The 18,798-nt window shown below is 33.1% G+C and overlaps 1 protein-coding gene and 1 long non-coding RNA gene across 3 annotated transcripts in view; one reads left to right on the forward strand and one right to left on the reverse strand.

The window, feature by feature from the left end:
* The window catches only part of LOC122137148, a 35,143-nt gene continuing 16,345 nt past the window's right edge, over positions 1-18,798 (reverse strand). The window contains exon 3 of the long non-coding RNA XR_006154649.1: positions 1-633. This is a non-coding gene — a long non-coding RNA (uncharacterized LOC122137148). The remainder of the gene's footprint in view (positions 634-18,798) is intronic.
* Positions 524-18,798, forward strand: part of LOC109078916 (protein shisa-like-1a) — a 27,747-nt gene continuing 9,472 nt past the window's right edge. For both annotated transcript variants that reach the window (XM_019094085.2, XM_019094084.2), the window contains exons 1-3: positions 524-662; positions 9,293-9,432; positions 16,881-17,094. In XM_019094085.2, the coding sequence (XP_018949630.1) occupies positions 9,366-9,432; positions 16,881-17,094 (281 nt within the window). In that variant the 5' untranslated portion in view covers positions 524-662; positions 9,293-9,365. The remainder of the gene's footprint in view (positions 663-9,292; positions 9,433-16,880; positions 17,095-18,798) is intronic.

The following is an 18,798-nucleotide window of genomic DNA, read 5'->3' on the forward strand; positions in this document are numbered from 1 at the left end:
TGGCAAATTTAAGTAAATTAAAAACCGTAATATCAACCTATATGTTAGCGCTTTATTGTGCCAAATAAAAATATAATTATTAAATAGATTTTGAATGTTTGCCACATGAAATTAAAATAAAGTGTACATATTTTCTGAAATTACTTTTTTTATTTGTTTATTCATTCATTTCTTGTTTCATTTTTCTCATTATTTAACTCTTGGGTGGAGGGTGTACTTCAAGAACTGAAAATATTTTCTTGCATTTTGAAATTTTAAAACATTTTGCATGTTTTTCTCATGGACATGGACCTTTGACTGCTCCACACAATGTAGGTGATTTCAGGTTTACTATCCTCTCACTATAGGCAAAGCCTTACCCACACAAACACACACACCTCCCTCCCTCCCTCTGGCTCTCACTCTCTCACTCGCTCTGTCTGTGCTCAGTTTAAGTGCAGGGACCCAGCACATGGAAGGTAGAGGGCAGAAGTGCGTGTTTCCTCTCCTCCCCTTTACCTCCGTTCATCTTCTCTTTCCGATGACAGGCTGAACGCTCAGTGGAAACAGCAGGATGAGTGTGTACCTGTGTGTGTGTGCCATACTCCATCGGAGAGCCTCATTCAACATGCTGTAACATCAGGCAAACTGGCTCTACAAGAGAGAAAGAGACACAGAAAGAGGTAAGACTGACTCTCTGCTTCTCATTAACGAAAAAACACAAGCTTTTCTTTCTGTTTTCAAAAGCGCAGCCAAATGTTTAACTCACATGTGCTGAACTTGGAACAGACCTTTTGGTTTTATTGAACTCACAGGCAAAGTTGCAGTCCATTATTGATATTTCTGAGCATTGATTGAGTGAAGAGGTTGACTGTTTTGAGCTAATGTGGAATATTGTGGGAATGGATATGTTTGGTCACAGGATATCAATACATCAGTGCTTCAAGCTTTACATGATTAGACAGGTTAAAGAGGAACTGCTCATGATTTGGGTTTCCTGAGTGTCTGAATTTTCATTTTGCTCGGCACTGAAAAGGAAACATCTAGAGAGATGGTAACTTGGAAACAAGCGAGTTTCTTGTTTTTACAAGGGATCTTGGGGAAATGTAAAGAACTTGTCTTAGTCAACAGCAGATGGGCATCCATTCAGCCTCTGTGTGTATTTGTAGATGACAGAAGCATCCCAGCAGCAATTCACTACTACTAATTGGGTTCCCCACCTCTGTTATTTCACAGACTATGTGCGAGCCTGTGTGTGTTTGACAGCGCTCTTGTCTGTGAGAGCTTGGGATGTCAGTTGGTGTACTCAAGCATACTTTAGTTTATCAGAATGCGTCCACAGCTGAGCAGTGATGAGTGATTTTGGACGGAGTCCTTGAGCTGGTGTGAGTGCCACAGCATGCTGTCAGAAACCCTCACAGCTTGATCAGATGCATCTAGTGTCAACATGACCAGAAAACTACTGCTCTAAGCTTTTGGGTTTGGGATTGAATTATAAATTTTAATAATTAAAAAAAATTAATATAAATAAATAAATACATATAAAATATAAATATTAAAAATATAAAATAAGTACTTTAAATGAACTGTTGTGATTTCTTTAAAACATTATTATATATATATATATATATATATATATATATAATCAATCATACATTTTTATATAAACCTTTTTTCCAATTTATTTAGATGTATTTAAATAGTATTTAATAATTTAATAATTTTAATGTTTCAAAGCTACATATTAAAACTTAATTCAATTAGGGGATAATGAACAGTCAGTTGGGGGAAAAATACAGAGCGATATATGGTACCTGACATGAAATATTAATTATATTACTAATTGTATATATTTATATACATGTATATAAATTAATGCTATATTATATTTCATTATCATAGCTATACATTATCCTATGTAGATAAAAATGCATTTTCTAATAAAATAATATTATATTAAATTTATATTATCATACATTATATTATTAAATTATATTGTATTGTATTAAATTATATTATATTAGATTTTTATTTGCATTCATTTTATTTTTAATCATTTTGTTATTTGGCTTTGTCATTTTTAATATATTTCTATTTATCTTCAGTTTTTTATTTCAGTTTTAATAATTGCAGTAATTCAAACTTTTTCCAGTTAGTAGCTTAAGGTAACATCTTTAATTTTTACTTAAGTATTCCATCTAATTTTATTTAAACTTTATTTCAATTACAAAAAAATAAAAAAAAAAAAATAAAAAAAATAAATACTATTTTTGGTAACAATAACAACCCTGCACTACACCAGTCAGTGATGTTCAGTTACCCGGATCTGCTCTCTGATAAATAGCATTGCCATGGACAACAGCAAATATTAGGAAATATCTTCTGAATGCTGTGACTGACTAATCAAAATCAAGTATTTCATAAAGTAATAATATTAAATATCAACTGTTGATCTTTAATAGCAGAAAAAAACATATCCCTGGAAGGAAACACCTCAGCCCAGGTGAGTCACAAAGGGTTTAGTTTTTGTGACTCTACCTGAATGTCCAGCATGGGGTTAAAGGCTTTTGAAATCCCAAAATTTAAATTCCGAAATGTGACATTATTATTTATTCTCAGACCTTTAGGAACCACTGTCCAGAAAATGTTCTCTCTGAATCAGAAGCCAAATTTAGGCTCCTAATTTTAGTCTCGACACGTCATCTCTCTGAGGTGAGAAATACATTTAGGAGGAGAACAAAGGGGCTAGTTTTAATGAGAGCCATATTTCAGCCCCCTTTTGCCCCTTTTTGGTTATCTGCCTTTCACAGAGACAGAGAGAAAAAGAGATTCTTCTTAATTACAAACAACCCACTCTGCATGTCTCTGTTTGCTTTGAATACATGACTTGAAAGGCAAAAATCTTCTCATTTCTCTGAGTCTTTCCAAGTTTTACACCTGATGCTCTGCTTTAAACACCAATCCGCCTGAGGCACAAGTAGCTTAAAGCTAAGAGCAGTCGATCACACTGCAGGTAAATCTTCCCTCGGGTTCATGATGTACACACAGGGCCATCTGAGTCGCTTAAAGACAGTGTGTGTTAATGTGTTTAATGAATAAGCCTTTCTGCATCATACTCACACTACAGCAGAAAACTGACACAGAGGAGCAATAAAAAAGCTCTTTAGTAACACAGCAACGAAAAACAAGAGGGCTTAATTGGACAGAGAACCGGGTAAATGAACAGAGAAAGAGAGGATATAAAAGCTATTTGCTGCTTATCTCTCATTTAAATGGACAATCAGTGCAGTCAGCCTTTATGACTGAAAAATGTAGGATCAAAAGCTGGTCATAGAAAAACAACAAATTTATTATCATATTTTCCCTAGACTCTTATTTTTTTTTTAGGATTGTTCCCACCATTGATCTACTTTATTATACAACTTTTTAATGAATAGTGTTATTATTATTACATACAATATTTTTTAATCATATTAAAATAATAATAATTATAATAAAATATATTTTAAAACAACAATAGTTATTTTATTAGTATAACTATAAAAATAAATGATTACATTATAAATAAATAATAATAATTGATTAATTATGATCTTTTTAGTGTTTCATTTTATTTTTAATATAGACATTAAAAATTGTATTCTGTTATTAGATTTTTTAAAATAATATATTTAAAAGGCTCATGATAAAATATTTAATGTCAATAATAATAATAATGATGATGATAAAACAATAATAACAACAAAAACAATAATAATAAAAATTATTATTATTACTATTATTTTTTATAATATATGACATTATATATATATATATATATATATATATAAAAATATAAATATATATATATATATATATATATATATACATTTTAATATAACAAGAAGAATCATTTTGTTATTAGAATAGAAAGTATTAAATTATAAATACATAATAATAATAATAATCATCATTTTTCATTCTGAATAGCAAAGAGTAAATATAAAACAGATCACAACAATGCCAGTTGTCTGGTGTTTAAGTTGTTTGAAGGTGCTTATCCCTGTGCCATTCTTTGTGGTTTTAGGTAAGGGGTATTGATGGTAACTATGGGGATGAGCAGAGAACAGACTGTACCATCTGCAGTGCTAATGACGTTAGTTCATGTTATCTAAATGTACCCTTCCCTCTCCTCAGTGTTCAACACACATTCTCAATTCATCCCAACACATTAATCCCTGGACGCATTGAGGTTTCTTTTAGACTACCAAAAGCATAAAACTAAAAATCTGACATTTTGAAAAATAATTTTCCATTAACCTCATAGATTTGCATTTACTAAAATGAACTGCTTTTTGTAAGCTGACAGCTGACTTTATGTATGACTTTATGGAAGTTTTTTTTTTCAGTTTCCAAGCAGAAAGCAAAAGACCAATAACTGAGGGACATTTTTGAAATTCTGTACCACTATGCATTTGGTCCTGCGGTGCTTTTGAATATGAATAGTGCAGTCGGGTAGTGAGCGTTGAGCACTATAAAGACTCTTTTTGTGTGCCAGATCCATCTCATGCACATTTCAGAGACCTCTGAGAATATCAGTCAGATTTAACGAGCAACATGATCCAAAATCATGATATAGTGGCTGACTTTTGAATTCAGTATATGTCTATAGAGTCTGACCAATCAGATCAGGATCTTTACCCAACAAGTTTGGCTAGTTAGCATGATCCAGTTAGCATCTGCCTATTCCAACTATAGCATTTTGTGAAAAAAAAAGCATCTTTCTCCATAGATGGACATTAAGAAGTAGACGTATTCTTTGTTGTATATTTTTACCTGTCTGCTACTTCTGGGAGTCCTGTGCCAAAGACTGCCACTGAGATGAATGGGGATGCTAATAGATAAGCCTACCTCTCTTCAGGTATTACAGACCTCTCCTACCCAATTCTGTCAAAAAACTCCCCTTGAACCCAAAAGAACAGAAAGGAACTTGTCTTAAAGGATGATGTTGAATCTTCTCACAATCTGGCATTGTTTCCCTCTAAACCGACATTGGTTTACAAAGCATTCTGTAATAAAAAATTAACAAGCAACAGAACATTCACAAACAATTAGCAAGTAGCTACTCGATTATTCAATAGTCAGAGGCAGCGGGTGTGTGGAGGAGCATATGAATATAAATATTAATTGATCTTCAGAGAGGAACAATGACTTCAGCGCAGCTCTAGGAGAATTTTGTAATTTCTCGTTTGCTCAAAGACATTCTCTCCTACATTCTCACACATGCACGAGGGTCCGGAGGGGATGGATAAACACAGTGTAGTGTAGCTCTGGGAGAAGAAAGTCCTTCACACTCTTCTGTGCTTCTGTGAAGCGCTATGTGATGTACTGCCAGGAGAGCCACTGCTAGTAGATTTGGACACAAATGTTAGAGGTTTCAGAGCCATATGCACCACACTTCTGTTTCTGAGGGACTGATCCATCTGAGGAACACAATGTATCTTTCTTTGTTTTCAGTTTTGCTGAAAATATGAAAAACTTTCAGGTTTAAATTAGGGAGATCACAGATTTTCACCTGTAAAACAAGAGCCATTCAAAGTACTACACCTGATACCAAAAGATGATCTTTTTAAAATCTCGTCTTGTAATGAAGAATTATAACATAATATTTTTTAAAAATAGTTTTGTTTTTTAGAATATGTCTATACAATGTTCTTTTGAATGGCACTGATTTTCACTGTATGGACAAAAACTGTTAAAAAATTATAGAAAAAAATTAATTGATCATTAAATTAATAAATTAATTATCAATATTAAATCAAGTTAATAATTGACAATTTATAATTATTAAAGTAATATCATATATATGAAAAATAAATATATTATTATTTATTAGTATAATATTTTAATAGAATTATTCAATCAAAATAATTTGGATTTATTAAATAATATTATTATTACAATAAATTAAGTATCATAATATATAAAATATCTGTATGTATAATATGTATAATTTTTAAATCAATACTAATATATTAGAAATAAATTAAAATATTAATATTATATATAAAACATATCTAATATTAATTTTACAAAGCAGAATAAAAATATATTTTGAAAAACTGTTTTCACTGAATGGGAAAAAATAGTTAAAACATTCTACAAAATATCTTCTTTTGAAAAAAAATTGATCAATAAATTAATTATCATTATTCATTAATCAGGTTTATAATCGACAATTTAATTAAATTGTTCAATATTACATTAATAAATTCATAATTAAATTATACAATTTATAATTATTAAAGTAATATATGATAAATAAATACATTATTATTCATAAATATACTATAAGTGTGATTATTAAAATCAAATTAATCATTTGAATTTATTAAATAATATTATAATATTAATTTATATAATATAATTCAGTATATAATATTTTAAATATGTATATATATGCATAATATTTACATCAATATGAATATATATATATTAATATTATATATAAAACATATATAATTTAAATTTTCTTGTTTGAAAAACGTCTTCTTTTGTTGTTGTCACTGTTTGTTTCATTTTGTCTTGTTTTTACTATACCAAACTCCACAGACTTTTCCTGTGGACAAAACAGTCTTGAAATAGTCTTCAAAATATCTTTTCCGTGTTACAAAAAAGAAAAAGTCATACAGGTTTGGAACGCCATGAGGGTGAGCAAACAATGATGTCATTTTCCTTTTTGGCTAAACTGTCCCTTTATTCTTCACATACTTTGAGAATGTCTCTGAGTTTCCACGGTAACACTATAGCTGTTTGCATGTGCGTAGGACAGTGTTTTTTTCCACCGTATGTTTTTTGTTTACTGCTTTTAGCATATAAAAATACAACTTTGGTTTCATCTGAGCCACACAGCAGATGTATCTCCTCAGACCTCGGTGGAGTATTAAAGCAACAATAAACACAAACAGAGCTGCTTTCTTTATACGACTAAGATATGAAGATATCAGCTTTGACTTAAGGCATAATGACTGAGTAAACAGTCATTACCTCGTTTAGAATTCAGAAAAAGTGGGAAATCTGATTGTTGAGACTCAAGGGTGTTTTTTTTGCACAATATGATTTTGTAACTGCACGGTAATATATGATTTCTGTAAAAACATGAGGTACACACAGTGTTGATTATTGATTATTCGATTATTTCCACACTGGATACAAACAAACATACCTCATCTGTTACCAGGAGGATTTGAAATGTCTGGAAGCTAATATTTTAGGGTGTGTTTATCTGTGCCATAGGCTTATTCTAATAAGATTGCATATAGATACACGTTATTAGCTTCTGGTGTGTGTGTGTGTGTGTGTGTGCTTTGTTTTCTTCATGTTGGCAAGAGGGAGTGTTTCTCACTGCCAACAAGCCATTCAGAGGCCTGCATGGGTGACAGAGGCGGATTGGCATGGTGACGTGTTATGACAGACGGCCAGCTTTGAGCGAGTGTAGCTGTAAACCAAACACAGACATGCTGACTGCTGTGTAAACACACAGAGAAAGATAAGAAAGATTGATGATAAATATATATATGGAGACACACACATACACACATACACCAAGCACACATTCCCATAAACTCCTTTAGTTCAACACATGCATTATGCAGTGCAGCTCCATTTAACCAGTAGTTTGTTGTGCTTAAGGGACATATTTCCTCTCTTCCTGAATGAAGATCTCTGTCTTAGGTAGGTCACATGCATCTATTCCATGTGGTCCTCCTGTCAACCCATTTTAGCGTCCTTTGCTAGTCTCTAGGTACCGTATAGCTTACTACTTTCACTATTTTTGCATCATGAAGAACACATACTGTGCACAGTAATGAAGTTTCTGTATGCATGGGAAGCCTGGATGACCTACAACATTTGACAAAATGTGCCAGGATAGAGTGTTTAAGAATACAATTTGCTTGACCTGACTTTATATGTAACTACAGGCAGGCAATGACACACAAACTATAAATGATAGTGATTTTATTTTATTTATTTATTTATTTAAAGTTTTATGACTGGAGTGGTAAACTTCAGTTTTTTCACATTTTACTAAATCAAGTGATATAAAACAAATAAGAATCAATGATTAAATTTGATAATTAAATTAATATTAAATTAATAATTGGCCATTAAAGTCAATATTTATTGAACAGTAAAGTTTATAAATTAATTACAGTTGTTCTAATAAATATATAATATTTAATAAACATTAATATAATTAAACATTGATTAAACATTAATATAAATAAAAAATGATTGATTGATTGATTGATTGATTGATTGATTGATTGGACTTGGATTGGAAGTAAAATGAAAAACAAATATTTTATTAAAAGAATAATTAAAATAAATTAATAATTCATTACAAAATCTTTAATAAATGTAATGTAAACATGTAATAATTATTAACAACTATTAAATTAATTGTAGCATTTAAATTAACCAATATTAATGTACAATCATTAAATTAAGTATTTACTATTATCTATCTAGTTTTACAAAGCATTGTTTTGGCTTTTTTGGCACTTTTATTAAAATAAAAACTGCAATAGTAATGGGATAATACATAAGCCGGACTTGAGCTCATGCCTACATTGTGCACATGTTGCAATAACCATATACAACACACACACACAAAAAAGTTTGCAGTTGCTGCATGGCCTGCAGTAGCAAATATATTCTATTCCAAACACACCCTCTTTGGCACATCATATATTTTTTCTTATGTGTCTCATGACAGTTGCACCAGGATCTGGGAGGATACGGAGGCTTTGAAAAGGCTTTAGACAGGGAGATTTGATTTGATATGTTGGGTTGGGACTGGAGAGCTTTATTCATATTGCTCTGTTATAAAATATGCTTTTCATCAGAGAGAGCCCATGCAGAGACAAGCATGGACAGAATCATCAATAAGGAATTATCGCATTTAATCCTTTGCAACATGCTGTATCTATTTGTCATGAGCGCATATTGTGTGGTATTTTTCAAACCAAGATCCCCCTCATCAATATTCTCAAATCTCAAGTCTTCATCATTAATCTCTCAGAGTTCCCTTTTGACAGCAATAATGAAAGGATCGGTGTAACACCAGCTGTAGCTCCATCTTATCAGTTATTGCATGTGTAACTCAAGCCCAACAGATGGCTTTGTTCAAAAAATGCATGAGTAGTTCACTCCATTACATTTCATGTTGAAACAATGTGAGGGTTAGTAAATGATGACTGAATTTTTAAGTCTTGTTCAGAGAATATAAAGTTTAAACACCTGTATATTGTGTGTGTGTGCTTTCTTCCAGAGCTTGCAGAATAAAATGACCACCAGGCGGTGAGAAATGAGTGTGTGTTGACTTTCTTCATGAGGGCTGAGAGATGACCATGAACGGCTGCTGGTCCTTCAACACCCTGGCCATCATCTTTATCCTGCTGTCCACTGCAGGTAAGACCAGGTCAAACAGGTGTTGCATATTTATATTATTTCTATGCAGGTTTGCAGTTAACATTAGAACACAATCTCAGTCAGGCACGTGCCCTCAGAAGTTATGACTTGGACGTGTTGCAGAATGAGTCACAATATTAAGGATCTGACTTGGCAGAAACTCTTATTCAACTTTGACTTTCTCACAGTTCCTGATGACTGTATTTGGACTGATTACTCAACATGAGTCATTTAAGATTGAAAGTTGGACTATTTGTTCTTTCTGCCCGGCAAAGTGTGCAGTGATTAGTTAGACAAGCATCAAACACGCGCAGAGGGTAAAGTAATGCCTATGATGTCACTGAAAGCAATTCATGGGCCATCTAGCATGTGCAGAATAAACTGAAACGTCCTAAAACATTTTTTTTTTTACCATTTGTGTAGCAGTTCCAAGAAGAAATTGCCATTTTTGGTCTAGTAATGGCACAAACACTGTCAAAAAATCGGTTTATTATTATTAGCTATTTATTATTAGATTAAAAAATATATATTTAAAAAAAATGAAATTAAATAATTAAATTGAAACTAAATTTAATACAATAATTAAAAATTAACTTGTAATAAATGTTAATAAATTGTGTGTGTGTGTGTGTGTGTGTGTGTATGTATGTATACATACACACACACACACACATATATATAGAGGAATTCATATAGGAGTTCATTAGCAAAAACAGTAAATAAAAAATCATGTGTTTTTATTGTGCAGTCCAATTAATCTCAAACTGCAGTTGGGTTATTTTGATTAGGTAAAAAAAAAAAAAAAAAAAAAAAAAAATACAGCTAACTAACACAATAAAAACATGATAACTTAATAAAAAACTTTTTTTTTTGAAAATTAAAAAAATGGGGTTATCAGTTTTTGCAAATAAACTCTTCATATATATATATATATATATATATACACATACATACATATAGTTGAGGTTGTTTTTGACACCCACAAAGCAATTAAAAGATGGATGCAATTATTATTTTTTAATTAATAAATGATCATAAAACCCTGATGTATAAAATATGATACAAAAAGATATACATAGATTATTATGTTTATCCATTTATTCCAAAAAGCAATTGCCATTTGTATTCTGCTAAACATCCTGGAACAAAAACCTGCAAAAGTCTGATTTACTTAGGAATTCATGGTCATAAAAGGCATTCCTGACCCTAAAAAACTAATATATTATTGTACACTACATTTGTATTTGTATATTTGCATTTTTTATTAAATAACAATTTTCTTTATTATGATAATTTGATCACATACTTGAAGCTGTGGAGTTCATACATGGTTTATTCTGGCAAATTTGTCATACAAATGATCTCATCTGTACTGAAAGTCTTTTCTGACTTTTTAATAAACCTCTGGTTCAACAACTTGCATCCAATTCACATTCAATTGAATTCAGTCTGAATCTAATCTACCTTTTTTACTCTTCAATTCCCAGCAAAATGGAAATCTTAATGCAAAGCATGGCGTCTACTACTGTTTATCTACTTAATAGAATCTCGGCAAACATTTCATCAAATGGCCCTAAGATTAATTCAATACCTACATCCACATTTCCCGCAAGACAAACAGCCAGTACAAAAGCCTCAAGCCTGATTCTGCCATTATATTAAAGGCCAGGGCCATGACAGATGTGTGTTTGGATCAAGCTCCGAGGACTGTGCTGTTGTTACAGGATGTAAGAGAGGGAGAGAAACTGAATGAGAGAAATATTAAGAGAAATGTTTAGGGAATATTTATACAAATACCTTTTCATTTTGTAGCCCTGTTCACTCGCTCTGTAATGCTTCAAGACAAGCAGAGCCAGACGTACCTTACTCGGGGGGATTCACTAAGAATGAACTGTGCCTGTTGATAGTCGTTTATTTGCAAATTCTGTTTGTGTTGTTTTAGCATCCGATTCACTAAAGGAATTATGCAAATCAGGTAATGGCCCAAACATGGCCAAAAAAAATCACCTGAATGCAATATGCACAGAGCAATTCCCAAACCTTGTATGCGAGGTTTGAGCACTAGGTTATGGATAATTCAGGAGACTACCGCAATCTGGCATATTTGACTGCACAGCATTGCTCCACTGTATATTCTGTATATTTATACTCCAATTAATAAAATAACCATTAAGCGCTAATTTATCAAAAATGGTACATACACACATACAAACATTTTTATTATTATTATTATTTTTTACATATTTTGTTTAAAGGTTCAAAGTTTCAATAAACCAAGTAAAAAAAAAAATTTAAAATGCAAATTACTCAAATGTCACATTTCAATGCATTTAGCATCTGCTTGAACTAGATTGAGAGTGTTTTTGTGCTGAATTAGTGCACACCGAAGTGGCACGACTCACCCCAGGATATTTCAACAGACAAGCAGAGCCAGAAGTATCACACACACAGACTTTTGAGATTGAGAGTTTATGTAACTCCTGAGCCATATCTCACCCGACACAGAAGAGATAAATATCTCAAATGAAGCGAAACCTGTCCCCAAAGTGAGCACGGCAAGAAGCAGAGAACAGAGTTCTTTTTTTTTTTTTCACAAACCTAATGGCTGAACATCATGGAGAAATGGCACACATTGTCATCCATAAACCATTTTGCTGCCATTCTCCAGTGAGTGCAGACATGTTAATTCTAACACAGACAGACACAATTACTCAAAAAGTAACTTGAGGACAAGGCCCTTATTCAAACATCTGTGAATATTTAATATTTCTTTCACGGAATGTTCTTTGCAGTCATGTAACTAGTTATAATGAGTGAGAGCTACAGTCCACCATCATTATAAAACACAACCAGGTAGATCTGCTCTCTCTGCCAGAAAACACATGCTGACTTCCTTCATCTGCCAAAACTCCCACAAGAGGGTGAACTTTCACCTTTATGAGTCCACACAGCTCGTGTTTGGCTTCATGAGGGTTTCTACTCCATCCAAAATCTGCCGTTCCCTGAGGTTAATAGTCATAAACCTATCCATTTATGGTAACGTCAGTATCCTTAAAACATTTAGTAGACTCTCTTGACTTAGCTCACTTCAATAGGCATGAAAGAGTTTGCTATTCATCTTTGGTTTTCTCTGAGCAAATGTCTTGTGCGCCTTTTGTATGCAAAGAGAGATGTCATGGTGCACTTTTTAGCGTTCAGACATATCTTTCTCAGCTGAACTATCTGAAAGGGCAGAAGTCTGAGGAAGAGCACTTGCCAAGCTCAGTGTTAAGGAGGACTGGCAACCGGTTCTATGGTTTAAAAAAACACCTGAACTAAATGATTTGTGACTTTTGGTTCTGTTTATGGTTCCTGAATGTGCATTCTTCTACCATCACAGATAAAACACTATACATTTGCACTTAGAACCTGGGAATCAGATGTTGTGTCAATGTTTATTTACTGATAACACATTTGACTTTTATTGTATAAAGTAGTTATCTATACTCTAAAAGTGACTTAATTATTCAATGAACAAATAAACTAGTGAACAATGTTTTTATTTATTCAGGGATAATTAACAGATTGCATTAACACACATTTTTGTGCTGAAATAAAAAGAATGAACCATGGTGTTGCTCTTTGCATGCTAAAATTGCATTTGATTTATTCATGTTTTGCTATATCTATTTTGTTGAAGACTAAAAATTTCTCATCATTTGTCATCAGACTGCTGAAGGCAGTAAAGATTACATCACTTATTTCCAAATATTTCTTTCACTAATGAGACTAGCACCAAACCAACATTAAGCTATGAAAGCCTGTATCCACCTTAAGAGTACAAAATAAAAATGGTAATCTTAAGAAAAAGTCAAACATAAATAAATAAAGTGATGCTGTGAAACATAAAGTAGAAACTAAGAGATATAAAGTCAAATTGCAACAAAGCCACATTGTGAGACATAAGATCACAATTAAAATACATAAAAACAGTAACATTGTGAAATATTATTACAATTTAAATGAGCTGTTTTATATTTTAATATATTTTAAAATGTAATTTACTCCTAAGATGACAAAGCTGAATTTTCCAGTCTTCAGTGTTATATGATCCTTCAGAAATCATTCTAATGTTGATTTTGGTGCTTTTTTGATGAATATAATGTTTTAAAAAAAAATCTGCATTTATCTGAAATGGAAATCTTTTCTAACAATATAAATGTCATTGCTGTCACTTCTTATCAGTTTAATCCATCCTTGCTGAATAAAATTATTAATTTCTTAAAAAAAAAAAAAAGATTGACCCAAAATTTATGAACAGTAGTGTACACACCAAAAACAGTTTCTGTGGTAACCTTCGGCCCATTATTTTCCACATAATGTACATTATTGTTTCTCCTCTATGCCCCGCCTTCTAAAACACATCATTTTTTACAAAGCTCATTGGCCTGAAAAGCGAGGTGTGCTCTGATTGGCCAGCTATCCAGGGCATTGTGATTGGCCAAATGTTTCAAGCATCTGACAGAAATGTTACACCCTTCAACCTATACTGTTATGGCGTGTCCTGGTCAGAACACCGGCATGACAGGACAAAAACAATAAAACCCATTACAAATGGGGCAGTTGCTGCATTCAGTGTTGCAAGAGTGAGGAATGGCCAAAAGTGAGGCAAAGAGTGAGGAACAGCCGGGGGCTTGAGTAAGGAACAGCTTCGTCCACGGTGAGCGCAAAGTTGATGTATTTCCTCAGCGACCAGCCCAGATCAGCTCTAAGTAAGACGAAGCGGATATCATGCTCTTTTGGAAGACCAAACAAAGTAGTTTCACTTTCACAATGAAACACACAGCTTCTCCATGAAATGGTGCTGGCGGCAACTGAGAGAATAAAATGTACACTTTCTGTCTTTGCGTGAACATCTGGGCGGCGTAATGCAAATCTTCCCACATACTGACGTAGAGATGTGGGGGCGTGTTAGAACGAGCAGTTTCAGGGGGGCGTGGACGAGTCTTAACTTTTATAATGAATATCTCTTTGGATTTGAGACTTTAGTCTTTGCAACTTTACAGATCTTCTTTATGGTCCAAGAGCTTGTAACACTCCACAGAGAAAGGAAAACTTGAAATCACATCATATGACCCCTTTAAATACTCCCGCTGCCACGGTGGAAAAGAGAACAAAAAAATCTCCAACAGGTGGTTTTCATTTCACACCCCAGCTTTTTCTTTTGTTCTTTTTTCCCCCTTTCCAAATATGAAAGACTTTTTGCCTATTTGGTTGATGAATACATAGCCTGAGCACTGCCAAATAACTTCCCCTGTAATACTGGGCTCTTTATAGTGTCAAAGGTGGCACTGGAGGGCTCTCTGGCCCATGCTGCTGTCAGCGCTGATTTATTCCGATCATTACCAGGCTCTCTGTATGCCTGCGCACTCACGTAATTGGACGTTTTGGTCATTAGCAAGAGGTCAAATGCGGCAAACATTAAATTGTTTCCTGTGTCATAATATTTTTTGCCTCGCTTATTCAACTTCCATTCATGGCAATTAACGTTGAAAGTTGTTGTTTCTATTCCAGTTCTTGCGAGTCTTTTCCAAGCCTGAACCCTTCTCTGCCCATTCATTGTTGTGATGTGAATCAGAATAATTGCCTTGAAATAACTGGAAAACTAAAAAAAAAATAGTCCACCCTAAGTGAAAAATTGCTGAAAATGTATTCACCAACAAGTCATCCAAGATTTAGATAAGTGTTTCTTCATCAGAACAGATTTGGAGAAATGTAGCATTACATCACTTGCCCACCAATGGATTTTCTGCAGTGAATGGGTGCCGTCAGAATGAAAGTCCAAACAGCTGATAAAAACATCACAAATAATTCACAAGTAATCCACACAATCAATCAACATCTTGTGAAGTTAAAAAGCTGCATGTTTGTAAGAAACAAATCCATCATGTTGTCAATTTCATTGTATTAAAATATACTGTATGTCCTCTATCCATAATGCTCCTTTCTCCAGTGGAAAAAAGTTGTTTTGTCTGAATCAGGAGAGAAATATGCACAGATCAGGCACTGTTTACAAGTGAAAACAGTCCAAAATTGTTCCAAACAAATCTGTTCCTGTGAGAGGAAATGTTATGTAGGTCTACTCAGATTTTGTCCAGAAGTAACAGTTTAAATTTAAAAAGCCTTAATGATGGATTTGTTTCATAAATACACACAGATTTTCACATCACAAGACATTATTTGATGGACTGGAGTTGTGTGGATTACTTGTTGATTATTGTGATGCTTTTATCAGCTGTTTGGATTCTCATTCTGATGGCACCCATTCACTGCAGAGCATCCATTGCTAAATATATATAATCTAATGCTAAATTTCTCTAAATCTGGTCTGATAAAGAAACAAACTCATCTACATCTTGGACAGCCTAATGGTGAGTAAATATTCAGCAAATTTTCATTTTTGTTAAACTATTCCTTTAATGCAGTTTCTCAAGGAAAAGCTTGCACATGCTTTAAAAAATACAGTAATTTTAAACAGTGCAATATATAAAACCTAAATTAGATATGGCAACCATATATATAAGTGCATAAAATCTCAGAAATTTCTTCCATATATATATATACCTTAAATTTCACAATTTAATACAAACTTACAACAATGCACAAAAACAAAAAAAACTCACACCAATATGACTCTAAGGTGTAGCCTACAGTTCAGAGCAAGAATGCCTCCGGCACAAATATTAATACACTGTAAAAACGGACAGCGAGGTCCATCAAATTCACAGAGATCCAACTCTAGTGTTCCTGTCCATTCCACTCACCAATAGTGCATTCTCAGACAGCTCTCATCTATATGCAAATGACGGCACTGTGCTTTCTTCTTTTCCGTAAAGCTCAATATGAAGCTTTAGAGATGAGCAGGTGCACTTTGAGCGTGAGTCTATGGACATTGCTGATGAGCACAGAATTTTTCATTGAAAAAAAAAAAGAGGAATGGCCAAGATAGTTGCTCGTTCATTTGCCTTGCCATTAGAATGTTTTCCGAGACTCCGTGAACTTCATTATCTGAGCAATTACTGGTGCCAGGATTGTTTGACAGTGAGTTAGTTCATGAGTTGAGAAGCTGTCCGCTTTGGCGCGAGATGAACATGTTTGTTATGTCACTTATGATATTATAAACTCTCACTTTGCAGTGCTTATGGTTCTGGAGTTGAAATGTGCCACATGACAGACTTCAGAAAGTCAGAAAGGACGTATTTAATCAACAATTAATAAATAAACAAAAAAACCTCTAATCAAATCTCTTCCTCTGTTCCACCCCAATAATCTCTACCCCAATATTCCACCCCAATAATCTCTATCTCTACCTTGAATCAGATCATGAGCTGTTTGAAATCACTCAGCTCTATCGACCCATGAAAGACTTGCTTTATTCCCTCATACTGTGCTGTTTTACCTCTCTGCAGCTCTCTCTGCGCACTTCAGGGTGTGTGAGCCTTACTCCGACCACAAGGGGCGCTATCACTTTGGTTTCCACTGCCCTCGACTCTCTGACAACAAGACCTACATATTCTGCTGTCACCATAACAACACGGCCTTCAAGTACTGCTGCAACGAAACTGAATTTCAGAGCGTGATGCAGCTCAACATCACCACCAACTCAGACGGCTTTGCCCACAAGTGAGTATCAGTTTTGCTAGCATGTACCTTGCTTTGTTGGGCTCTGAACCAACAACCATCCTAAGGGTCAACATTTTTTTCAAATGGTGTACCCCCATCTGAATTTTGCATTAAGAGTTGTCAACAAAATTATTTAATTGAATTCAATTTTTATTTTTGGTCGTATTGAAGGCTGACTAAAAAAATTATAATAATAAATAAATAAAAAATAGAATATACAAATAAAAATATAAATACATTTCAAATAAACCTTTGACAAAAATTTGAGAAAAATATTTAAAAACATTAAAATAAATAATGGAATAATTAATAATATTCAATAATGACACTTTTTAAATGTTGACACTTGTTTACATGCATAAAATGTTTGTTTGTTGGTTTATTTATTGTCAACTTATATTAGATGCCAATTGTGTAAATCTGACTAAAATGAATGAATATGACATTATAAAATATTGACAATTTAAAAGTATTTTTAAAATAAATATAAAATAATTTCTGGAAAATACTTATTCTGTATTAAGTATAACATATTGTAAAATATGAATGTCATACAGAAGAGGAGATATTAAAAATAAGCACATAATTCGCTAAAAAAGTTAAACTATGGTTTCAGTAAAATAAAACAATTGTAATCTTTAGATTTCAAAGAAAAAAGAAAGAAAAAGTATATATTGCATTCAAAATATTTAATATATGAAAGTTGTTGTTAAAATATTAAGTGAGTGATATTAATGAGTTTGTCCTACATATACATTTTGTAAAACATTTTAAGCAACCTCTTTGAAAATCCTTGAATTAAAATGACACTTATGATTTTTTAATAGATTAATAAACATATGATTAATGAGAGATTAAAAACATATATAATAATTTACTTAAATTGAGAAAAACAAATAACAACTGTAAGTGATATTTGATTTTACTGTCGTGGCCAAATATGCAAACATAGAATATTTGAATATTTGGTTCAATTTTATATATTTATTTTTTTTGTCAACTTATATTAGATGCCATAAAACTAACTGAATTTAATGAATATGGTATGATAAAATATTGAGAGTTTAAAGGATATTTTTGTCAAAAGACAAAAACTGTGACTAAAAAAAGTAGATGCAGTTGCACTCACATAGTGAATATACCAACTACTGCATGCAATATCTCCTTCTCCATTTCAAACTCTTCACAGCCTAAAACATGACAAATAACCTCTGGTGCTTCTATGGTGTGAAATAATTGAAGATTCTCTGAACATTTCTCATTCACACTTTCTCTGCTACTTTTTATTTAATTCACTGGGTGATAAGAGATAAAAGATAGACAGTGTAATCTGCCCTCTGCCCTCAGCGCACACTTCTAAAAATGGGCCTTGATTAATCCTTCCTACATATTCATTTGTAGCTGCTCCATCCATCCAAACCCTACCACAGCCAGCCTGCTCCCAACCAAAACTTCCTCTGACAGGGTCCTGACCCATACGCTGTGTTGAGAAAGCCCTCCCTGTGCTGTAATGACCACAGAAGGTTAGCAGTGCCGTTCAGATTTTTCTGCAGGCTGTTAAAGTAACAAAGTCTGAAAAATGACTCCCGGTCTCTGGTGCAGTGAGCCAGACCAGAGATCAGTAGAGTGACGCCTTTCTTCTGAATATCATCACGGCTTGTTTATCCCTCCAGCTGACTGAGAGGGAGGTTAGAAAATGTGACA

Source organism: Cyprinus carpio, chromosome B4 (genome assembly GCF_018340385.1).
Source record: "Cyprinus carpio isolate SPL01 chromosome B4, ASM1834038v1, whole genome shotgun sequence".
Taxonomy (NCBI): Eukaryota; Metazoa; Chordata; class Actinopteri; order Cypriniformes; family Cyprinidae; genus Cyprinus; species Cyprinus carpio.